At 39.1% G+C, this 25,739-nt stretch overlaps 1 protein-coding gene across 10 annotated transcripts in view; it reads left to right on the forward strand.

The window, feature by feature from the left end:
* Positions 1 to 8,824: 8,824 nt before the first annotated feature.
* The window catches only part of KCND2 (potassium voltage-gated channel subfamily D member 2), a 524,650-nt gene continuing 507,735 nt past the window's right edge, over positions 8,825 to 25,739 (forward strand). For 9 of the 10 annotated variants that reach the window (XM_089327900.1, XM_089327902.1, XM_089327903.1 and 6 more), the window contains exon 1: positions 8,825 to 10,073. In XM_089327900.1, the coding sequence (XP_089184026.1) occupies positions 8,959 to 10,073 (1,115 nt within the window). In that variant the 5' untranslated portion in view covers positions 8,825 to 8,958. 10 annotated transcript variants of the gene reach the window in all.

Below are 25,739 nucleotides of genomic sequence, written 5' to 3' on the forward strand. Positions count from 1 at the left end.
GAAACAAAAACGCACCCTCCTGATCTATTAATGGATCAGGCAGAAATCTTAAGTTTTTGAGAAAATATACAGCCACAGTAACTAGTCATTGGTAACTTCCTTTACATGACATGGGGTGAAGTTCACCATGATGGGTGCCATTGCCCCCTTCCAGTTCATTCCCTAACCTGTGTGCCCTTCTGACTCCCTAGGGAAGGCCCTGGTTTAAGAATCCCTTCTCCCTCACCTCAGACATGCACAGTTCACCACACCCAAGTGCCTTTGGTAGTCACAAGTAGTAAAAAGGAGACACTGTTCCATGGATGAGAACAGGGACGTACTTCCGGACACCTTCATTAATAAAAGGTCATACGTCACTAAGAAAAAAAGTTATGCATAAAGAGGTCCCAAGGATCAAGTCAGATATAAGAAATTTATCTTATTTGAAACATAGCACCTAGATACTTAATTAACTAATTAATTTAAAGGGAGGGAGGAGGGAGACACAAAGGAGCTCTCCTATCTCTTGGTTCATCCTCAAATGCCTGCAATGGCTGGGGATAGGCCAGAGGCCATCACAGGAATTCAATCCAGGCCTCTGACTTGGGTGGCAGGAACCCAACAACTTTAGCCATCATGTGCTGCCTCCCAATGTGCACACTAGCAGGAAGCCAGAATTCAGAGCTGCAGTTAAGACTTGAAGCCAGGCGCTTACATATGGACTGTGGGTGTCCCACCCAGTGTCTTAAACACTTAGCCAAATGCTTGTCCTATATATTTAAATTTCTGTCTCTGGGATGCTGGCATACCTGGCTCAGATATGGTATGGGCATATACAGTGCTCCCCTTCTGGCCAAAGCCCTCACAGAGCTGTGTTATAGGGGTCAGTGTGAGATTATGCAGGGCTCTGAACAAATTTATCACCAGTACTGAAAACAATAAATTGGCATCAACTACTATTGTATAAATTGGTGCGGTTATGGGGGAGGGAGGTAAAAGAATATCTGATTTGGGGTCAAAAGGCCTAGGAGTAAGTCAGAGTCTGCCACTTAAGTATGACATATAATGCTGGAAAATCATTTAAACTCCTCTAAAAGTTTTTATTAACTTATTTGAAAGGCAGAGAGAGAGAGAGAGAGAGAGAGAGAGAGAGAAAGAGATCTGATCTACTGGGCCTGGCAGCGTAGGACAGCTGGCTAAACTGCCACCTACAATGCCAGTATCCCATATGCGCACCAGTTCAAGTCCCTACTTCTGTTCCAGCTCCTTGCTAATGCTCCTAGGAAAGTAGTGGATGATGGCAGGAGTGACTGGGCCCCTACAGTTCACAAGGGAGGCCCAGATGGAGTTCCTGGCGCCTGGTTTTGGCCTGTCCCAGTATTAACTGTTGCAGCTATATAGGGAGTAAACCAGAAGATCTCAATTTCGATCTCAATCTAGATCTTGATCTCGATCTCTCTCTCTCTCTCTTTAAAAGGCAGATAGAGAAACACACACAAACATACACAGAGAGAGGCTGATCTGATGTGTTATAGCTAGGGCTAGGCCAGGCCAAAATCGGGAGGTCAGAACTCAATCTGGGTGGCAGACACCCAACTATTTGAGCTGTCTCTTACTGCCTCCCAGAGTTCATATTATTAGGAAGCTGGAATTAGAAGCAGAGCCTGAACTGGAACCCAGGCACTGCAATATGGCATCTGAGCACTGCAAATGTCATCTTAACTAATATGTCAAATGCCCACCCCTAGTTTAACCTCCTTGAGTTATGTTTTTTTTTTTTTTGGGAAAAATACATATAATAATAAACACCTTACCAAGCTGCTTTAGAATCAACTGTAGTAAGTGCATTGAGAATGCCCTTTTCATAGAGGGATATGAATGTGGATCACTTATTATTTTTCCCATTGTACAACTTGGTAGTAAATCAGCTGGATTCTCTGCAAATCTTTTGGAGAGTCACAATAATAATCTATTAACTGAAAAATTTGCATGTTAAGTACTTAGAGATTTCATTCACTCATTCAAAAATATTCACGGTATTTCTACTACTATCTGCAAACCATAATGACAGATATTCATAGTGCAGACATAAAAGATAAATGCCTTACTTCAAACAGGTTCTAGGGTATCGGCTAAGAAACTGGAAGCCAAACTCAAATCTCACACAAGCATGTGGAGTCTCTGAATCGCGTGTCATTTTGAAGAGCACAGGCAATGGATTCTGGAGGATACAACTCCTGAGCTGAGTAGTGATGGCTGTAGGAGCACAGCGCAACCCATTTCTGAAAAAGGTACAAAGCAGTTCATTGTAGGAAGACTAGCCTTTCCAGATTGGATACACATCGGCAGAAAAAGGAAGAACCTTGACCTAAACCTCAAAATAGATCCCAGACTCAATTTTAAAATTGAAATCTATGAAACATTTAGAAAGAAAGAAAAATATTTGGGACTTAGAGCTAGGAATTTTTAGACTTGAAACCAAAAACATGATCCATAAAAAGAAAAATTTATCAATTAGACCTCAACAGAACTAAAATCATTCACTTCACAAAAGAGTCTGTAAACTGGATTAGAACATAATCTACAGACTAGGAGGACATACTTTCAAACAACATGAATGACATATGGCAATTATTTAAAAATATATGAAGAGCTGTGAAATGTCAACAGTAAAAAGACCAATCTAAGTAAAAATGTGAAAAGAAAAGGAACACACATTTTAAAAAGAGTCAGTATATATGTAGGGAAACAAGGGTATTTCAAGCAATTTGTGGAAAATCAAATTCAAATATACCTTTATTTTAATGCAAAAGTGAAATTCAGTTATTTCCATAATACGTACTTTCTATAAGCTTTATGAAGAACTCTACTACACAGTTAAAAATATGATCAGCAAAATTAGCAATTAGAGAAACGCAAGTTTAAAAAATGAGGTATCACCGCTGTCAAAGAGAAAACTGAACAGACATTAGTTACAGCAGTAAGGTCAGACTTTAACAAATCAGTGATAAACCACTGCAAAAGGGGAAAGAGTCTGACATGAACTGAACTCAAGTTCAATTTGTACAGAGGTGACTGGGCATTTTAAAGGGAGAACGAGGGACTAGAGAGGTGGGGTAGTGGAGGCACAGTAGTTAGGACAGTGGAAGATTACAGAAATTGAGAAGGCAGATTTGTCCATGTGGAACTCATCTGGATTTGTCCCTGGTGCTTATCAAAGTTAGGCCCCTGCATTCCCTCACAGGTTGGGAGATAGGGTCCCTATCTTCCCTTGTTGGCTCAAGCAAACATATTTTCTTTTGGTAGTCTTGAGTTTTCACAGGCAAGGCAATCTCCAAAGGTTATATACTGCATGACTCCTTTTAGATACCATTGTTGAATTGTTAAATTGTGGAGAAGGGGAACAGATTAGTGGTTCACACAAGTTACTAAAGGGGGAGGGAGAAAGGCTGTAAAAGGGGATCCTTGTGATGGAAACGCTCTGTGTGTTGTGATGGTGGTTACACAAATGTACATGTGCAACAGAATTGCACTGAACTAAATATGAATTTAAAAATCAGTGTCAAACTAGGACATATGAGTAAGTTTGGTGGATTGCATCTGTCATGGTCTGAAGGTCTGGGGTCCACCTCCTCAAAAAAAATCATGTTGAAACCTAAATACCAATGTGATGTTACTAGGCAGGTGGTTTGGGAAGTGATTAAGGTATGAGGGTCATGATGAGGCTTAGTGCCTGTATTGTGGTGCAGAGGGTTAAACCACCACCCACAACTCCTGCACCAGTACCAACACTTGTTTGCATCCCAGCACCTGGGAAGGCAGCTGAAGGTGGTCCGGATACTTGGGCCTCTGCCACCAAGTGAGCGACACAGGTGGCCTTCCAGGCTCCTTTGTTCTGTCTCAGCCCCAGCTGTTGTGGCTATTTGGATGGGTGGGGGGAACCAGTAGATTGAGGATCAATTTCTGTCTCTCTCTTCTCTCTCTGTAACTCTGCCTTTCAAATAAAATACATTATTTAAAAAAATAAAAGGCCAAGTGATCTGTCTTCTCTTTCCATCATGTGAGACAAAGCAGGAAGGCGCCATCCATACACCAGAAAAACCAGGTTATCACCAAAGACTCAACCTGAAGCTCCTTAATCTTGGATTTCCCAGCGTTTGGAGCAATGAGAAATGCATTTCTGTTGTTTACAAGCTGCCGAGTATTATGGTATTTTGTTATAGCAGTTTGAAGGAACTAACAGAGAGCATTCCCTGGTTGTGATTTTATATTTCAATATGCAAGCTATTATCTTTGGGGACAGTGAGGTAATAGGTATTAGGAATTGCTGTTATTTCTCATAATTGCATGAGAATCTATAATTATCTAAAATCATTGTTAGAAAATCACTCTAGGTACGATTTAAGGATAAATTGGGAATGACAGTGGAATGCACAGACTTACTGGGTCACTGTCCAGGTTGTGCATTTGCTGGGGAGAAATACTGAAGGTGGTATGACCACTAGGCTTCTCTCTTGAATTTCACTGATCAGAATAGGAGTAGATGATTGAGAACAGAGGTGAAGAGTTCAACTTTAATCTCGCTGAGTTTGTTTTCCCTGTAATCAATCAGGCAGACTACATAAAATTAGAAGAGGAAAGAACAGGAAATCTTGGGCAAGGGAGGCATTTATAGTGCCCTGCTTGATTTTGTATACCTATTCTTCATTGATTTCAACTTGTGAATAAATATCAAAATATCAGTGTCATGTGTGTAACAGGACAAGTTGACTTTTTTAATTCAGAGGAAGAGTAAACATACAAAAGTATGTGTGGGAATCCAAATACATAAAGGCTGGCTAACCTGAATCATGTTACCATTAACATTGAGTGCCAGTCATGTGCCAAGTACTATGTTGGTGTTCAGAGGTACTATTACTATGGGGTAGCCCTGTCGAGCCTTGGTCTAGTTTCTTATCTGCGCACAAGAAGGGATTCAAGAGCCATAGATAAAGGTGAGCTGGGGAGTAAGATTAGCAAAGCAAAAGTACTCAGGGAGGGGTGCTTACCAGATGGGGTGGGAGAGAGGAAGAGAGTTCAGGGTCATCCTTTCATATGACTTGGGGGCCTAGGGAGTGGTGTCTGAGGCAAGGCATAATTGTTCAAAGACAGTGGAGATTGGGGTGAGGCTTGGGTACCTACCACCTTGTCCTTTTTTGTGTTAATCTTGGAAGTGTCGGGATATCAGGTGCATGATGGAGTGGGAGTGTTGGCCATGATTACTGATGCTTTGTTATTATAATGAAGTCAAGGTCATGGGGAGGGGGGCGGAGGGACACAGTAGGCAGCCTGATTGTATTGGGTATTTGCACTTGGAGCCAGGTCTTCAGCAGCTTCAGCTGGCGTGGGAGGAGGTGGAGTTTTGGGTGGTGCAGTCAGGGTTGTAACTCAGGTGAGGCCATTTCACAGGGGCTAGCTGCCTCCCTGCCTACATCACTGATACCCAGTTTAATCATCACAAGAAACCTAAACAATTGGTTTATCTATAATTTCTAATCCCTGGAATTTAGTAATTGGCTAGATTAAGCAATTATCAGTAAAAAAATTTTCTTGGGTTGCAATTTGAACCTAGATGTGTTGAAGTTTCAAGCCTGTAGTTTTTTCCCTTAAACAAGATGGGATGTCAGAGAACAGATCACAATTTCATCTGGAAAATTGTAGATACTCTCTTCTTGCTTATTTGAGGCTTTTTGTGGAGTTAAACTCCGACTTTACATTTGTAACAGTTTAGTTTCCTAAAGGGAAGTTTTAAAAGCTCTCTTTAGGTTACTTGCTCCATCCTGACATTCAGTGAATATCCAGAGTTCTCCATTCTCTGGGTGCCATGCCCAGCCCTTGCCACCGTGTCATCGTTTTCTCTGGATGACGAAGGGGTTAACTTTAATGTTAACTGGCAAACAAGAAACATGTTTGTGTGTTTTCAGGTGTGCGTGCTATATAGTGTCATTAACAAGCATCTTTTACTTCACCTAATACAAGTAGATAAACAGCAGATGCTGTCAATTCCATGTCCTCAAAATCACACGGTGCAGTAGCTCCGACTTCATTAACAGGATTTCCTAAACCGTTACACCTGTAAACCAACAAGCACCACTTTTTCACCACCACAGAACATCTGTGCATTATCAGGTTTATTTTTCCCCTTCTGTAGCAGTTTTCTATATTCTGCTTTTTAGTTCACATATTTCCTTTCGGCTATCCCATTTCAGATAGTACAGGCGCACACGTAATGCCTATAATCTGGAGGGCTGGGAAGTCGATTTCTGTTCAGCACATCTCAGTATTCTTACTTTGCAAACCAAGGGCAGTCAAACCCAAGCCATGCGAAGTCATTTTCAGGTAGGAATTAGGCTCCTCTTCTTAATCCATATAGATGAAGCCTCACTTCTCCCCAACGATCTTAATTGTGTGATAATGATGATTCAGTAACCTAGACTTAATTTTCAAAGGGATTTCAACGGGAAGCGCCACCTCTCCTACCACACTCATCTACCATGCAGACTCGAGTCTGGCTCGCATATCTCGCCTAAACACCACAAAGGTGTGTGTGTGGCGGCGGGGCATCTGAGGATGTTTATGGGATCCGATTCTCTTTTTGGATCAGTTAATTCTATTCCTTCACCTTCCCAAAGCATCTTAGATGTCGATTTAACTTCTCGCCGTTCACGCCATCTAGTGGTTATGCACGTTATGGGTTTGGTTTTAAGGAACATGCCTAACGGGGGGTGGGGGGTTCCTGGTAAAACAAAACGGTTGTCCGCGACAATTTTCCCGTCTCCCTGCACATCATGTACCCCTCACACGGACACCTGTCACTACCTTAGCCGTTTCAGATTTGCGCAGAGCTCCGCAGACAGGAAGCCGGGGGGTGCGGGGGTGGGGGCGCACAGCCCCGGAGACGCACTCCCCTGGGCGCTAACGTTCCGAAAAGGTCTCCAAAGCCTGCAGTCGTTCTCGAAGGAGGAGAATCGGAGTTGAGGCGAGACCCAGACCGAGGAGCCTGCCTGACTTTTCAGCAAGTTGGACAGATGACATTCTGAACCCCCGCAACGTTACCATCTGGTTTGAAAAAATATATATACATGTACAGAGCGAGAAAAAGAGGAAAAGGCACTTAAAAATTCCGCCGCGGGGCTCTGCAGGTCTCGCCACCCCGGCGTCCCCAGAAGACAACCAATTCGTGCGCGTTCCGCTCCGCTCGCCCTCCTTGCCGGCGTCTTTGGCTCCCGTTTCCCCCCCGTTTCCCACGCTTGCCTGGAACCGGGACTCGGGAGGCAGCCGCGAGGCACTGGTCCCCTTCCTCCTCGGCTCCACCAAAGCGCCGCAGCCGAGCGCGTGGAGCTTCCCTTTGTTCGCCCGAGGCGCGCTCTCCTCCCCCGGCAGATCCACCTGGATGCTCTCCCTCGGTGACATTTTGCGCCGGGGCTGGTGGGTGGCTGGGGTGGAGCGAGAGGGAGCCCGAGGGGGCGGGGGCGGAGAAAGGTCAAGCCGAGGCAAAGGCAGGAGACGCCTCTCCTAACCTGCGTGGCGGGGCGCGCGCGCCGTTATTTATTTATTTCCCCCTCATTTATTGATCGCACGAGCAGAGCGGCGCGAGGAGCTCGGGGAGATGCAGGACCACCCACGGGCGGGGAAGCAGCGAGCAGCCCTCCCGCGCCCCCGCGCTGCCGAGCGCCTCCTGCCTCCGCGCTCGGACGAGAGCCCGCGCCGGCCCCGGCCCGGGCCCCGCCGCGCCGCCGCCGCCGCCCGCCCGGCAGCCCCGCAGCTCCGGCGCCCCGCAGCCCTGCACCGCGCCGGCTCGGCCCCGGCGACAGCGGCCGCGCAGTAAGTTGGCAGGAGCCAGTGCCCTGGGTTCTCGCCTCCTCCGCACCTTTTGAACTTGTTGCTGCTGCTCGGCTCGCCTGCGCCTGGCTTTTGGAAGGTGAAAAGGAGGAGGGAGGCGCGGAGGGATGGGGGAAGGGGGAGAAGAGCTCGCTTGAGCTTTACTGACGCTCCCTCGGCGCCTCGGATTCGGCTGCTCGCGAAGCTGCCTTCTGTCCCTTATTTTTTTCCCTTTCCGGGTGCACGGCGAGGAGAAAGTCTCTGTGCAACTCAGCCCCAGCGCGCACTTTGCCAGGTCGCTACCGCGGGCGAGGCGCGTGGGGCGCCCAGGCAGATGCTGCTGCTGCCGCCAAGGCGGCGGCGGCTGCCTGCTCCTGGGCTCTGCGACTGCCGCCCTGCACCTGAGCTGAACTTGGAGCACGAGGGAGGAAGGGGCGATTGGGCGACGGCTTGTGGCAGACTCAAAGGGCGTTTGTAGACGTGAGGGGGTGGGGAGAGGAGGCGCTCCATTCACGTCCCGCACCGTGCCCGCGGCACGTCACCTCCATCTCTGCAAATACCGGCGGGAGTCGAGTCGGCGACCGGACTCCCCCAGAGAGAGGCGCGGGGCAGCGGCTGGCTGTGCGGGCATCTCGAAAGCCACAACAGGTCGCCTTTTGGAGAGTCCTTTGGCGGGAAGGGCTGCTTGGACAGGGAAGGTGTGAATAAGCTAAACGGAAAGGTGGAAGGGTTGTTCCCTGACTCCTCAGAAGAATAAAACTGGCTGACTTTGCCTTCTCTGCCCTACACCCCACCTGCTGGTCTCACATCGTGTCAGGGGGAGACATCAGAGACACCTGTTTGGAGAAGCGGCTGCATCTTAAATCACCTGTGCGGCGGGGCGGCCCGGCCCACCTGCTGGAAGAGGCGTGATCAGGTTCTGTCCGGGTGTGTGTTTCCTGGTTCTTATTCCAAGCACCTGTCTTCAAGAGGAACTTGGCCTCTGTGGACTGTGACTTCCCGCGGAGCCCCACCTTGGAGTAGGAGTGAGACAGACTTTGTTGGACTTGAGGAAGTTGGTTCCTTGTGGCTACTTGGACTCAGCCTCGCTAGGAATCCACCTGCCCCACTTCCGGCGCCATGGCAGCAGGCGTGGCGGCATGGCTGCCCTTTGCAAGGGCAGCGGCCATTGGGTGGATGCCTGTGGCCTCCGGGCCCATGCCCGCTCCCCCGAGGCAAGAGAGGAAAAGGACTCAAGATGCCCTCATCGTGTTGAACGTGAGTGGCACGCGTTTCCAGACGTGGCAGGACACCCTGGAGCGCTACCCAGACACCTTGCTGGGCAGCTCCGAGAGGGACTTCTTCTACCACCCAGAGACTCAGCAGTATTTCTTTGACCGTGACCCAGACATCTTCCGTCACATCCTGAATTTCTACCGCACGGGGAAGCTCCACTATCCCCGCCACGAGTGCATCTCTGCTTACGACGAAGAGCTGGCCTTCTTTGGCCTCATCCCAGAGATCATCGGCGACTGCTGTTACGAGGAGTACAAGGACCGCCGGCGGGAGAACGCAGAGCGCCTGCAGGATGACGCCGACACCGACAACACCTGCGAGAGCGCGCTGCCCACGATGACGGCGCGGCAGAGGGTCTGGCGCGCCTTCGAGAACCCGCACACCAGCACCATGGCCCTGGTGTTCTACTACGTGACAGGGTTCTTCATCGCCGTCTCGGTCATCGCCAACGTGGTAGAGACCGTGCCCTGTGGGTCCAGCCCAGGTCACATTAAGGAGCTGCCCTGTGGGGAGCGCTATGCGGTGGCCTTCTTCTGCCTGGACACGGCCTGTGTCATGATCTTCACCGTCGAGTACTTGCTGCGCCTGGCCGCGGCACCCAGTCGTTACCGCTTTGTGCGTAGCGTCATGAGCATCATCGACGTGGTGGCCATCCTGCCCTACTACATTGGGCTGGTGATGACGGACAATGAGGATGTCAGTGGAGCCTTCGTCACGCTCCGCGTCTTCCGCGTCTTCAGGATCTTTAAGTTTTCCCGCCACTCCCAGGGCCTGCGCATTCTAGGTTACACTCTGAAGAGCTGTGCCTCGGAGCTGGGCTTCTTGCTCTTCTCGCTCACCATGGCCATCATCATCTTTGCTACAGTGATGTTCTACGCAGAGAAGGGGTCTTCGGCCAGTAAGTTCACCAGCATCCCTGCAGCCTTCTGGTATACCATCGTCACCATGACGACACTGGGGTAGGTACCATCAAGGGAAATGGGGTCGAGGTTGGCTGGGGATGAGTGAGTGTAGGCCCTAAGGTACCATGATAATTCAGATAATCGAGCAACTTTTTTTCCCCTCTAAATGCGTCTGGGAGAACATGATTTGGTTGGTTTGGGAAATCACCTTTGATATGTGAAATGGGTATGGTACCCAAATGGAAGTACCAGGGAGTGCTGGCAAGTGTAAAGTACTTATGCTGGAAGGTGATAAACAAAGCAATTTTAGATTTGCTCAATATAAGAAAATATTAACACATGTATGGATCAATAGATATAATTACAAACAAAACCCGTGCTGATGAAGATATGCATCTATACAGGTATGTTGAAATGTCTACAAAGTGCTTCGTTGCTTCCAAATGAATCGTGTCCATGTATGTGTGAAGTATTATTTTCTTATGAATACATACTTACAACATTTTCCTTCTAAGACCCTTAGTTCTTATTTTACAACATTATAAAGCATAGATTACAGCTGTTATTATCAAAAGATTCTTTTTTTATGGCTGGTAAGTTATGCAGTATTTTAGAGTGTCAAAAGTGATCAACTTTATAAACTGAAGTAGAATAATATTTGCAACGTAATAACACTAGGCTTATTGTTTCAAGAAGCAAATTACTGTCATCTACACAGTACTTTTTAGAACTTATAGATACCCTTCGACATTGAATTCATTAAATATACATAGAAAGTGTAACATCTAGTGAAATTGATGGTCTCCAACATCGAGTTGCATTGTTGAACGTTGGGTCCTCATTCCCTGCTATAATTTTTTTCCCCATTACTTTATTAGGGGTAAATGGAGTTTTGCAATCAAAGAAACATTTTGAGTTCATTTTTTTTTTAAATAGACTTTTAGGGCTAGCATTTTTCTAATGTGTTAGGAAAAAAAAATGGTGTCAAATGATTAATAATGGTAATCAAAGTACAGAAGATTAGCAGCATTTTACATATAAGATAATCTAATAAAGTAAAATGATTAGAGCCTTTTACTTTTATGAGTTTTTACATAAACCAGGAAGTGATGTTGGTGCCCTTTCTTCAGTTTTATGTTACTTTTCTTGCATGTGTAATCAGTCCAATAAGGATTTGGTAATGGCTATTAAAAAAGTTAGTCCCAAGGCTGCTTTTTAAGTTTTGTATTTCTAATTTAATTGGCTTCTTAAAATGACACTGTGGTTCAAATCAGTTTTATTAAAGGTATTATGTTGAGTAGAATTTCTCTTGTCCTATGACTGAGTAATGGAAATTTTTATGCGAAGGATATTTTGGCAAAGTTAAGAAATTGTGGTAAAGTAAATATAATGACTTACAGTCTTGATGCAGTGGCGTTTATGTTTGTGAAGACCTGGCTCATTTTTTAAAAATGATTTTGTGCAAATCTATATCCTGCTTGTGTTTCCCTTTGATCCTGCTGGTAATTTAGTGATATTATGAAGAGCATGCAAATACCTCAGAAGTGCAGAAGCACATTCCTTCTCAAAGAGGTTTTTCTGTTTGCTTTGTCTTTTATATGGAAAATCGTTAATGAAAGTTGGGTAATGAATATCACTGTAATGATTTGAAGTTAAAAGTACACTTGAATGAAAAAATGGATTCTATGTTAAGATTCAAAGGAGATTTCAGTATACTTTCAAGATTTTGGTTTATTCGGCAGCACTTTTCATGAAGTCTCAGTGGATCATTTTATTACTATATACTGTCTATAGACATTGTTATAATGAGTGTTAGTGAGATGCTAATTTCACTCACCTAAATGCTGTGTTCTAGATCTAAAATGGTAGTATTATTGAAAAATTAGTTTCCTGAAATTACTTTTCCATTTTGATATTATCTTGCCATTTATTTTTGTTTTCAGGAAAAAAATGGGAAAATATTAAGCCATAATGACAAGTGTTTTTTATATAGCTAGAATGCTTATAGTCATCCACTTTTTGAAAGCTCTAAGAAACTGAATCACACAATGCCTGAGTAAAACCTGTGCAGTAGATTTAGTTCACATGTTCCATAGGTAAATAGATTAGGAGGATTAAATACAGAAACTTTCTCAAGTGTGGAGCAAATGTGAGTTAGTTTAAGACATGTTTCATTGAAGTTGAACTTTTTAGTTTTCAGATAATTGAGCTAATTAATCCTGGTAGAATAGAGCGGTCATTCTTGTAGAAATGTCTGTGCAATCAAAATGAGAATGTACATGGATATTTATAAATGCATATGCTTTATAATATAACAAAGTTTCTTGGGAAAATATTTTTAGAGTCAGAATATATTTGATGTGTTTTGATTTCCTGCGAGATATTTAAAAACCTTTCCTTTTTGATGCTTTACCTTAGGCTGCACTGTGACTTCACAGCATTTAAGAACTGAAAATATTGAACAGAAGCTATGTTTGACTTTATATTTTACTATATGGTTTTATACTTAGAGGTTAAAGAAGAAGCTATAAACTTTCTCAGAAATATCTAATAGTTGGAGCTAATATCAAGCAGATAAATGTTCAAGAATTCTTCCATTATACTTTGAGCTCCTTTTATGTAGCTATTATTATTAACGGAGGTAGTGTCATCAATTAATGATAATAGAAAATGTGACTCTAAACAGTGGTTTTCAAAAGTTCTAGGTCATATAAACATTATCTACATGAGAAGAAATAACCAAGAGCTTTGTCACTCAGAATTGGCAGAGTCATTGAATACTTGTCATTTTGGACAACACTCAGTTCATTTTTTTGATCTGAAGAATTGAGTGGGCCCATGAGAACTATTGTGCCTTCATCTAATCATTTTGTTTGTGCTCCCTGAAATATCAAATACACCATTAGACTATTGCCTGACCACAGTTACTATATAAGTAGTTATTTAATCTGACAGAAAAATTAAGGATTTAAAATATGGTGTTGAGCATACCCCATTTCCTATTAATTAAAGTAGGAAACATCAAAAGGACAATTTTTAAAATAATCAATGAAGGAAACAATGTCAAAGATTTTTATCAACAGAATTTAAATTGAGTGGCCATGTGGAACCCTTTATTTCATTCCTTCTTTCTGACACATTTATTGACTTGTACAGGGCTCTGATTACCATTTTAACACCATCCTCATTGCCACCCCCTTCCATCATGTAAACTCTGATCACTGCCTTCAACTGCTTGGTAGGGAAAGAATTTAGACCTCTCCTTTTTTCCTAACAGCCTTTTGAAAGATATCACCTAGGGGCTTTTTTGGTTTGTGTTTTATGTTTGTTTTAAATTCAGATGGTGGTATTTACATGTTGCTAAATTTAGGAAACCTCAAGATATTCACCAATAGTTATCAAAAACTATTTCATAAAAAGTTAGTCAATAGTGTCAAACTTCATTTTTGCATTGTTCCCCAGGCTCATGCCTTTGAGTTAGAAGTGGTACCATGTAGGATGTTAAATAATTTGACGTTATTGTATTCTTGCATTTTTGGTCATAATTATTAACAACTGCAAGTTATTTAAAAGAAGAAAAGAAGAGATGTTGCTCATTGCTGTGGTCTATACCACTTCATTAATTTCAAAAGTTTTCGTTAATCATTTCAACATGTGGAAGAAAGCTACTATGTACCATTTCTGTGAAATTCATGTTTAAAATGGAACTTCGTGATTTTTTCCCCCTACACAAGAGATTACTGGACAAATTTAGGAAAACAAATTTGGCTTATATGAGAGGTCTTCAAAAATCTTATGGAGAATGCCTATTTTGAAAAATCATGTGGTTTTCATTTGAACATCAAAATAAGCTTGTTTTGAAATTCTATTTTCCACAAAGTTTTTGAAGTACCCTTATATATTCATCTAAAAAAATATAGTAAATCTGTGAGTTTGCTCCCTGAAAACTTACTGAAGTTGTCTACTTATAAGTAGACTGCATCATATTTCAGTTTTACTAGGTGTTGAGTCGCTATTTTAAGAGACCAAAAAGTGAAAAATATTTTCATGTATTTTTCCTGAAAATGAATCAGGGAAGTTCCTTTTTTTTCTAAGTGGCATAAAAAGAGATGACTATATTTTATACATAAGTGAGATCTATTAAATCACGTGACAGATATTTATTAAGAGGATAAACTTTTAAATAGCCTTCTCCAACCTATCACTATTCTGATTATGTTATTTGGGGAGTGTTGGGAGTATGTCTTTTAAAATCATGTACGTAAGAGTTTCAGTCTACCCAGCCATTACTGAAAATGGATGGGATATTTTCCCTTGTGCCAGCATCTATAAATAAATATTGCTTTGATCTGTAATGTGTAAAGGTGGGATGAACTAAAGTTTATCTTACTGGTGAATGACCTATAACATGGTTGTCATCCATGCTTATTTTGGCATGTTATAACATATTTTGTGTAAAATTATTTATAAAGAATTCTGATGGGTGTTAAAAATGAGCTTTTAAAAAGTATAGAGAAATGTGATGTGTATTCTTCTTTTAGCATTACAGGTAGCCAAACCATAAATGTCTTTGTGTTTGCTTTGAACTGTCATTAATAATAGAGACAATAGAATTATTTGACATGAGATTTTAAATATGTGTATTTACATATAAAACTTCAGCATTTGCTTGGATGCAAGAAGTATGACAGTTTCCCGGAGAAGGGGCCACCTCTAAGTTTTAGTGGGTCTGTTACACCATTCTTTTTCTTATCAGAATTTTACTTTTAGACTACTGATTGGCTTTGTCTTTATTTCATTTCTACATTCATGTGCTTTAGTTCTGAACTTTCCTTTTAAGTTTACTCATCTTTGAAAATTAGTTACTGAAGTGAGAAATGAGTTCAATATGTTATTACCTGATCCCTGAGTTCATGGTGGAAGAAAACTCAGATGTTATTTAAAATGCATCATTTTGAATATGCAGCAATTTTGTGCCTTGTCCATAATTAAACAATTAGATAGTAGCAATATTTTTAGGCATTTCATTTTAATAATCACTTTTTCTGAAAACAAATGTTATCTAGAAATGTGCTACAGTAATTACTGGAGGTTTGCTGCTGATGCTACAGTGATGAGAGATGGAAGAAATTGGCTATTTATTCCATGAATAGAGTGCATTTCTCTCCTAGTTCTGTTCTTCGTGACTCAGACACTGCACATTCTTTAGTATCACTGCTGGCTGTACATTTATTCAAACAGCACTAGGCTTATCATGATGACACCCAGGCTGATAACACGACCTGATGTTCTCATTCAGTGAACTTGGAGGCCACTTGGGGAAAGTATTTTACCTGGCTTGATGGGAAAGAAAGTAAATCATTTATTTTGCTTAAATTGCCTAAAAATCAATTGGCTGGTAAATTGTTAAAAGTGTACAACTCAACTTTTCTCATGGAAATAACTAGAATGGCAAAAAGAACATTCACTGCAAAGGAAATATTATTTTTCTCTCAGAGCAGTAATAATGAATTTATTCTCCCCCGTCCCCCATGTGTCTTGAATTGTTTTTGGGCTCTCTATCTCTCTTTCGCTCTCTCTACCTCTCTCTATTGCCCCCCCCCCCAGCTCCCTCCACACACACACACACACACACACACACACACACACAGTTCTTCACTAGTTTTCAGCAGCTAGATTTGGTGACATTGGATGTGCTCCGGTACTGAGAACAGGGGTGGAACAGGATCTTTACATTTTTGTGCACATTTGCTCTGCTCCCTGCTTGCTTTAGTAGATTCCGTTTGAATGTTTTGCCCTTTACTTTTTTCCTTTGAGAACCAGCCTTTACAATGCCCTTCTCTATGAAGCCTGCTCAACCTCCCAAGCCTCCATCATCTATAGTTGGAAATAGACTCGCTGTTAGTGCCATTTTATATATAACTTACGGTTTTACCTCTTGCTTTGCTAATATATTGGAAGGTTTTGGAGGTTTGAGTTACACCTTTTTGGGATTTATTGTCTAGTACAGTGCTCAAATGTTGAAAAAAATCCACATTTATATGTTGCTGATCAAAGTGTGGGATGATGCCTGCACAGTGTGCAGAACTCCTTATTTGTGGAGCAATGCCATTTTAATCTAAGCAATAATGCATTGATATAAGTCACACTTTGTAGTTTTGTTCATGGTTAAAAATATTTATATTTGCATTTGAACATTTTATTTTCTAATGTACTGTAATCTACAACTTTGTGTTTACCTCTCTTGACTGGGAAGGGTTCACTTTCTCATCTGTAACAAATTCTGCAAAGATTAGAATTAATGACTGTCAATGGCTCTTTCCTTAATCAGTTTGCTTTTGAAGGCTGGGCAAATTGCAGCTGCCTCTGAGAAGCATATGGAGGTACTTCACAATAGAAGTGAATCAGCACATAAATATACTGCCTTCCCTTTCAAACTCAGTTCTCTAACTATGAGCAGCTCAAGGAGCTCGTAGGCTAAAAAAAGATGTTTCGTTGACACTTCACTAAAAAGATGTTCTGTCTCCTACCCAGTAACACAAGCTAGTATATATTTTTTCTTTAACCAGGTCCACTCATTTATTCATAAAATTTATAACATAATTGTTGGAATAGTGAAATATCCACAATGTCTTACAAGAGAGATGTGACTGCTGTCAGGAAGAAGCCCACATTCTAAGGGATTGAAAGAGGAATAAAATGTAAATAGAAATGTAGGCATGTGTCCTGGCATAGAGCAATCCATGTCTTCCTAGGGGTTTTGATAAGTTGGTTATGTAAAGAAAACCTAAAGCATAGAAAATGTAGGGGGAGTAGAGTATGAGCTATCAAAAGTTAGTAATGAGAGAATAACATTGAAATGTTGAAAAAGTTTTGTTGTCAAAGTAGAAGATCTTCTATTTTCTGCTGTCTGTTGGACCTATTCTTTCCATTGTCCTAATTTTCTGTACTTCTAGGAATTCCAGTAATAACAATTCTGGAAGCCCAAACTAATATCAGTAGCATATTCTCAGGGAATCAAAATGTGGCTCACAGAGTTTAATCCAATTTTATAGACTTTTGTTGATCATAGCCATAAACTAATGACCAGTTTGCAGACCTCAAGAATTATGTAGAATTAGAAAAGTAGAGGCCGGCGCCGCGGCTCAATAGGCTAATCCTCCGCCTTGCGGCGCCGGCACACCAGGTTCTAGTCCCGGTCGGGGCGCCGGATTCTGTCCCGGTTGCCCCTCTTCCAGGCCAGCTCTCTGCTGTGGCCAGGGAATGCAGTGGAGGATGGCCCAAGTGCTTGGGCCCTGCACCCCATGGGAGACCAGGAGAAGCACCTGGCTCCTGCCTTCAGATCAGCACGGTGCGCCGGCCACAGAGCGCCGTTGGAGAGTGAACCAACGGCAAAAAGGAAGACCTTTCTCTCTGTCTCTCTCTCTCTCTCACTGTCCACTCTGCCTGTCAAAAAAAAAAAAAAAAAAAAGTGGAAGAATCAGAAAAACACATAAACACATAATGCCAAGTACCGATGGGTAATATTGGTAAGGAGTATGCTGTTTTGGGTTGGGGATAGGCAAGGCCTTTGATTTGAGTTGATTGTTAACTGAAGGCATAAAGTCAGCCCATGAATATCTGGATGAAGAGCTTTAGAGGAATAGAGAATAGTAGTACAAAGACCTCAGGGTAGAGGGAGTTTTGGTGTAATCTGCTTACTGCCACTTTAATTGAGGCAAAGGGGCTGAAGGCATTAGTAGCAAATGCAGTCTGAAAGGTGTTTGGGAAGAGATGTCAGAATATTGCAGACCATAATAAGAACTTCTGGAGTTGAAAAGTAGAAATGTTAGAGGAGCTTTGAGCATGGTGGGGCTAGGATATAATTTATTAAAATGAACAAAAATGGGCATTTGCCATTACTTCATCATATGTAAATTTTCATTATGCATTACATATGTTATATTCACCTCAGCATGTAATCTCTATCCAGTTACCTGAAGAAGCCCCCAAAATGCCCCACAGTGAAGTATTTTATAATATGATTAAATTATTCGTGACAGAAATAAAACTAGTTCCAATGAGAAGATGATTTCTGTGTTTGAGCTGGGAAGGCAAGGTAGTGTTCACTTTATATTGAGGTATGTTACTTTGAATATAGATTTGCAGATTTGCATTTGTCAATTCTAATATTAGTGTTCAAGAATCTCACATACATTATGAATTCTATTTAAAGGATTTTTATTCCTCTGTTCTCACTTTGCAGTATATATTAGTGTATCTTCTCCAGGTGTTTTGTTATTTTTGTGAGTTTGAAAGAAAAATGATTTGCGTGTCTTCAAATTTGTGAAAGTTTCCATAGATTATATATTTGTCAACAAGAATTTAAATTGTGATTATGCATCAGCAGATGCATAATGACAATTTAGTGTTCTGTTAAGAATCACTATGTTGGAGTATTAAATGTAATCATAAATAGGTACTTGGAGAGCCTTGGTTTCTTGGTAAGAATAGCAATTGGGTTAACATCATAAAATGCAAAAAATAAAAATAAAAAAGGTGTATGAATTCCAGATAGACACATGGTGAAAATAGTTCCTGAATCTGAGAATTTTATCTGCCATCTCACCTTGTCATGCTGTTTCCATTAAAATAATTTGCCCTCTAGATAATTCTGCATTCTGTCTAGAAGTTATGTCTAGATCCTTGGATCCTGATGAAGTCAAATAGGATTTATGAGGCCGTTATGAAAGAAAATGTCGTTGTATCTCCTGTCTTTTGTATATGATGAAGTTGGATAATGGCTACTACACTCATAGTTTCCCTTGTCTGTTTTGAATAAGAAACTGGTTTCATTGCATCATGCAACAGAAATTAAGGCTAGTAAATAATCTTGTCATTTTAACATTTTTAGATAACATTGAAATTTATAAAAATATTTCTAATTCATTGTAACTATGCTGTTTGGAAATGAAAAATAAGCACATGTATTGTGTTCTTATTTTAAATCTACCCCATAATGCACCATGAACACTCTTTTGAAAAGAATACACCCCATGTATTTTGCCTAATATTTGATTTTCTGCTTTAAGCTAATGCTATTAAAATTACAGACATTTGATTTTCAGCCATCTTAAGAGATAATTTGGTAGAAACATCTCAGTTTATAATTGAAGTTAAGGTGGAATGTATTCATGAAACTTACAGAAAATTGTAGTTTGTTAGTAGAAGGACCTAAAGTCATTTCTTGAAGTCGAATACTCCAGAGCACGCAGCACAGGAAGACTTTTATCTTCCTAGATTTTTTTCTCTATGCCTCTCCCCATCATTAAACTTGTTACTACAAACAACAAAGCAATAAAGCCAAGTAGTATAAATGCAGGTCTAAAAGTTTCATCATAATTAAAACTCTGAGAATGACTCCATATTTTAAATACAGCTTTTAATCTCATGGTGAACTCTGAGATAGTAACATAGATAAATTTATGTAATAAGTCTCATTTTATTCTTTAGTTTTATAATTGCTAAAACTTACTGAAGCTGAAAAAAATTCCATATTGATTTGAAGATAATAACTCTGAATTTTAGTTAGTGATCTGAAGTTATGATTTTTATTGATTCTTTTATCAACAGTATTGAATGTGGGCTGTGAACTCAGTGTCAAATTCCTCTTTTAACTTATTTTAATAAGAACAGAAATCCAAGTTAGAATATAAGATATGTACATATTTTGCTCCAAATAGATTAGGCTTTCTTTATTACATAAACATGAATGTTAGTGTTCAAATGATATAAATTTAAGATACTCTAAAATTACACATCATAATATGAATATATTTTGAGGTGATATGCTCAATATTGTCTAAATACTATATTTCTACTTTGAAAAAAATCATAAAATGCCATTATAGTCCCTGGAATTACAAAGGAGAAAACAACCCCATCTTTAATACCCTTGAGTTTTGTATGTTAATATTCTGGAAAATTAGGTAATATGTAGATACTTCAAGCACTTTAGGGGAGAATTTTATATGAAGCTAAATCAATAAAATTAATTATAAAAGCCCCTATGTTTCAAGAGTGCATTTTACATCCAGATGCAGGAACTTGAATTACTATCCTTTTTCAATACACACTTCAGTCGTTCAAATGTGGATGGTCTTCTTTACCATTTTGTTTATGTAGTTATTCTCAATGTGTACATTGAAACTCTCACCCAAAATAAAGCTCTATCATTGATATGCACAAACATCTCCCTGTATACATCTCTTCTTCCATGGTTCCCTTCCTTTGCTTCCAATCCTATCTCTCTCTCTTTCTCTGTCTCCCTAAAGATTATCACTTTACTGTATCCTGCATTTGTCACTCATGAAAATAAATTTTAATTGGAAGATTTTAAATTTATAAAACAATGTAATGTTACATGCTGTCTTTGGATTCTTCCACATTTTAGGTCAGCAAGATTTATCAGTATAGTTGTCTCTGCACTGTAATTCATATTTGGCTACTCTATAATACCTCATTCCATTATATGAATATATCGCAATATATTCCACTGTTTTCTTGATGATGACATTCAGGTTGGCTTTAGAATTTTCTGAAGACTTATGATATGCAAATTGTTGACATCTATAAGTACCTTTTTTTAGTGAGTTTAAATTAGTGAATTGTTGAGTCATAGATAGGAATGTTCAAATTTGGAGGGTAACATCAAGTTTTTGTAAGTTGGGGCATCAGTTGACATTCTCACTAGCCAAAACAAAACATAATAATGAAATCCACACACTTATAGAAGGGAAGTGCTTAGCATGAAGAAATTATCGATGTTTCCATTGGTGTGGCTCTCACTTTGATCTTTTTGATATGAGGAATAAATATGTTGAAATCATTACTTGCATTTTATTCAACTCTGATTTGTAGCTGCATCCTTTTTATTTTTTCAACTTGAAAATATATACCCATATGAGCACTCTGTCTTAATTATATGAGATTTTGTTAAGTACAACTATGTGTTTGAATTCAAAAAAATATATCCAAGCCCAGTAATTTGAAAAACATCAAATTAAAAAATATCTCCCAGGCTTTGGTTTATATATTATATATAACACATAACATTTATGACACTATAAAATGAGAACTGAATGTGATACTCAGTTGGTATTCTGATACCTTATACTATTTTTATAAAATATTATATGTAATACTTTGAAAAGTTATACAAAGTATTTACATTTTCTCCATATTGCCACTTCCTCAGAAAATTGCAGTAGTCAGAAAAATGTTCTGATTTCTAAACATCTCCTAGACATTCAGAAGGGGATACATCATTGTGAAATAGGATATAAGAATAAATGTCAAAGGGAAATTACTTCCATTTCAGGAAATTCTTAATTATGGAAATTAAAGTGAATATCATTTCAAATCCTTCAGATAGCTTTGTAATTTTTTCATGTTTGCAATAAAAGGCAGTTTTGAAAACCATAATTAACTTAGACTATGTACATGTGGATGAGTTTTTTTTATATTGTGTTTCTGCTTTTGACTTTAAAATGACATGAACCTGATGTAAACTTCCAGAAGATAACAAAATAGATATTCTAATAAAAATCTAATTTGGAAAATGGCTATAAACTCTTCCTTATGGAAATAAGGCACTTTATTCAGGTTTGGCATGGTCTTAGAGCAATGATAAGTGAACTGCCAATTGATTTTGTAAAGAACTTTATACTTTTTATGTAAAGAGTTCAAATATACTCATAAATATCTAAATGAAAGTTAAGATTATTTTACTTAAAGAAAAAAGGGAGGTTATTTTTTGTCATGTAGCAATATTGTATGTCTCAAAATACAATATTTTAAACCAAATTCTTCAAAAATTAAGAAATTAGTTTACCCATTCAGTGCCTAGTTTCTAGATTTATATATATTCTTTTAAATATTGCCAAAATACACATGAACATGTATACACATAGGAAACATAGACACATTTACATCAATACAATATGTATAGATATGTATGTAAATAAGTATTGTACACACAAGCATATCTCCTCTTATTTTCCTGTGAAGATATAAACTATTGAAGATAGTCCTTTTTAGAAGTTATTCATGTGTAAGAGATGGTAAAAGCCATTTCATATTCAAACTTATTGCTTCTAATGCTTCCAGTTTTGCTTTTCAATAGCTTATAGAACCATTTGGAGCTTTTTTAATTTATATTTTTTCTTTATAAAAGATTATCAGATTTATTTAAGTGGTATCACTTCTTGTACAATAGCTCTTAGAGTATTCAATCAGAAATATTTTCGATAGACTGCATAGAATAATAGATAAGAAACTGCATGGCTTTGAATACAAACCCTCCAGTTTTACAGGCTCAAAAATGTTGGTAAAATTATTTACCTCTGTTTGTCTGAGATTGCCTATCCATAAAAATAGATTATAATTTGTATATAAATAGGTTCATGTGTGAATCATTAAGACATCATTTTGCACACAGGTGCTATGGGAAGTATTTACTCTTATTAAATATATATTATAAAAATAACATCAAACATAGTATTAAAGACAGTATATATTTCCATTGCAGAATAGATATCTGTGGTGGGTCATACCAGTAGATAATTAGACAGGAAATGATTGTTGAAGACTTGCAGTTTGATGTTACACTATACATCAAGAGGAATTTCATTTTTAGAAGTTGAAATGTTGAATCACAATACAAAATATTTTTCTTGGTTGCAAATTCAACATCTAATGAATTTGCATTACCAAATAATAAAAATCTTGGACAAAATTATTTTGAAATTATAGATTTAATAATTTTTTTTCATATTTTGCTGTCAAATTCCAAAGAGGATTTATAACAGTTTTTACTGTCATTTTTTGCATTTTTAAATTTTATTTAAAGTATACAAGTTTCATGCATTTCATATATACAGATTTAGGATACTTCCAACTCCACCCTACCCTCCCTCCTGCACACATTCCAGCCCTTCTTCCTCTCCCTCTCCTATTCCCACTCTTAATTTTTTCAAAGATTTATTTTTGGTTTACATTATACTCATAAGGGTAACACTACACTAAGTAGAGAGTTCAACAAATAGTATGAAGTAGTCAACACTGTTCCTCAACAGTAGAGAGGAGGGCTGTCAACAATCATTGAATCTCAAAATGTCCATTTCATTTCAATACATTACATTTTAGGTACTCTATTAATAATCACCTCAGATCAGAGGCTTATTTCACCAAGTATAATGGTTTCCAGATGCATCCATTTTGATGCAAAAGGTAGTTTTTTTTCCACAGCTGTGTAGTACCCATAGTGTATATATACCATAATTTCTTTATCCAATCTTCAGCTGATGGACATCTGGGTTGATTCCTTATCTTGAGCTGCTATAAACGTGGGAGTACAGATCACTCTTTTATATGCTACTGCCAAATAAACCAAAATTATCAATTGCCAAGTATTAAAGATCAAAGGAAAATAATGGATAATTTGTTAAATATAACATTACTTGAATAAAACCAGATTTGAATTTCCTGATAGCCAGAGAAAAGAAGGAAAATGTAGTACTTTCAAGGTAAGTTTTTCCGAAAAAAGAAGTGGCTTACTTCATAAGCAGTTTTCTAGGAAAATAAGATATGAGGAGTTTTTTATGTAGAACTTTATAACAAAGTTGTTTACCAATATAATGAATTATGCTTGCATCAATAGTTTCATAAAGTACTTAGAACTACTTTGGATTAGACCTTGCCATATGTAACATTATATAAAGAAAAATAATAAAATTTCAAGAATATAAATATAAATACAAATTTGATCATAATACGAAACTTTCAGTTACTGGAAAGACGTGTGAGTTTAGCGATCTCAAATGATGTTTCTTAATGTAAACCAAGGACCACCAGAATTAGGGTCACCTGGAATACTTATTAAAACTAAAAATTCCTGGATTCTTCTAAAATAATTCAGATAGTATCTGGAGGTGGGAATGATGACACTGACCTTTTCAGTCCTCACAATGGATCTTGAGAACTGCTGATCTGGAAGACTGCAAGCTCAGTCTATCTCTGGTATTATCAATGTTCGATGTTACTGAGTAGACTTGAAAGTTTGACAGGAAGCTCAAATAATTTAGAGCTATGATCTAGGAATAGTAGTTGAAGCCTTCATTTTCAGTTGTATTTAATTATATTGATAGACATCTAGATGTCCTGAATATGGAAAACGTGCTGATTCTTGATTGCAGATCCATATCATATCATGTGGTAAGAAACAATATCTCAGGGAAAATAACCATTACTCTTAGAGAGCTACAGAGCATCTCGACCAAAGAAAATAAGGCTGTGTCCTTTTGGGAGTTTAGGATTGTGAGCTTTTAAAGTTGCTGATCTTCTAATACAGAGATAAGTGGACTGAATTTTCCCTAGGGAGGCACAAGATATTGGACTAATTGATAATAAAAAATATAGAGTTAAACCAGAGACTGTAATGAAAGGAGGAACATGAAGTCTGAAGTCTAAATCTTATAAAATCTGAATTTCCTTTTATTCCTTCTTCATTTTATATTTTTATTTTTATTTAACATAAAGTTGATTTGAAAGGATTTATTTTCCAATGAGGATAACTTATTATATATAAAGGATTTCAACTATGCAAGACCTAATGACAGAAAAGAAATTACTGGTGGATCTCTAGATTATAATTGAGCATAAAGGAAGTAAATGACTAATTTGATATTGAGTTTTTAGTTGACTTTTGATGGCTGTTATCCAGTCCAAAATGACTTCGTGTTTTTCTTGGTAGACATGGGGAGGTATACAAGAAATCCTTTCCCTGAGCATGGACCTTTTAGAGTCTGATTGAAGATTAGTGTGGCCGGGAATTGAAATTCACTTCTTTTCTTGAAGAATGCTGTCATATTCACTGTGACCACAGCATTTTTGAACATCAGTGTGGGGGAAAAAGAGGAATCCTGTAGTCAAAAGTCATAATGAAATCTCTGAGGTTCTGACATGTAATCTCATGCAAACTTGAATGTTACTAAACGTAATCACCAGGAAGCGTGAGGTGATGTTTTGAAATAATGCCTTGAAGTGAGGTAGGTAGGAAAGTGCACGCTTATCCTGATTCAGGTTGTGAGGGAAGTCTTGTAACCCCTTTATGATGTCTCTCTTCCTGAATAGAATATATGAGGGAAAAGGGGTGGTGTGTGTGTGTGTCTGTGTAGAAAGGCAGATGTGAGGACATAACCTGATTGTTAAAATGGGCAATGAAAAGAGTAGGCATTTACTGAGGCCTTATTTTGTGGCAGGCACTGCCCCAGGGACATAGTGATGTTACATTTTCATGCTTCCAAATTGACTGGACCCCTTCCTTTGCTGCATTTTGATTCCCATTGGCAAAAGAGAGAATAAAAATAAGCCATATAATTACTCAACAAAATGGGTAAGATGGAACTAAAATAACACCACTCTGGTAACATGTTTAAGTTTGAATAGGCAGAGCTAACAACAACAATAACAAAACCAAATGCAAACTGTTGAAATTTTTACTTAGTATATATTAAATTGATCTTCTGTATACAAAGATAATTGAAAATGAATCTTGATGAAGAATGGGATGGGAGAGGAAGTGGGAGATGGGATGGTTGCCGGTGGGAGGATGGTTGGGGGGAAAAAGCAGCTATAATCCAAAAGCTGTACTTTGGAAATTTATATTTATTAAAATAAAAGTTA

This window comes from Oryctolagus cuniculus, chromosome 3 (genome assembly GCF_051225735.1).
Source record: "Oryctolagus cuniculus isolate XC-2025 breed Fujian yellow rabbit chromosome 3, ASM5122573v1, whole genome shotgun sequence".
Lineage (NCBI taxonomy): Eukaryota > Metazoa > Chordata > Mammalia > Lagomorpha > Leporidae > Oryctolagus > Oryctolagus cuniculus.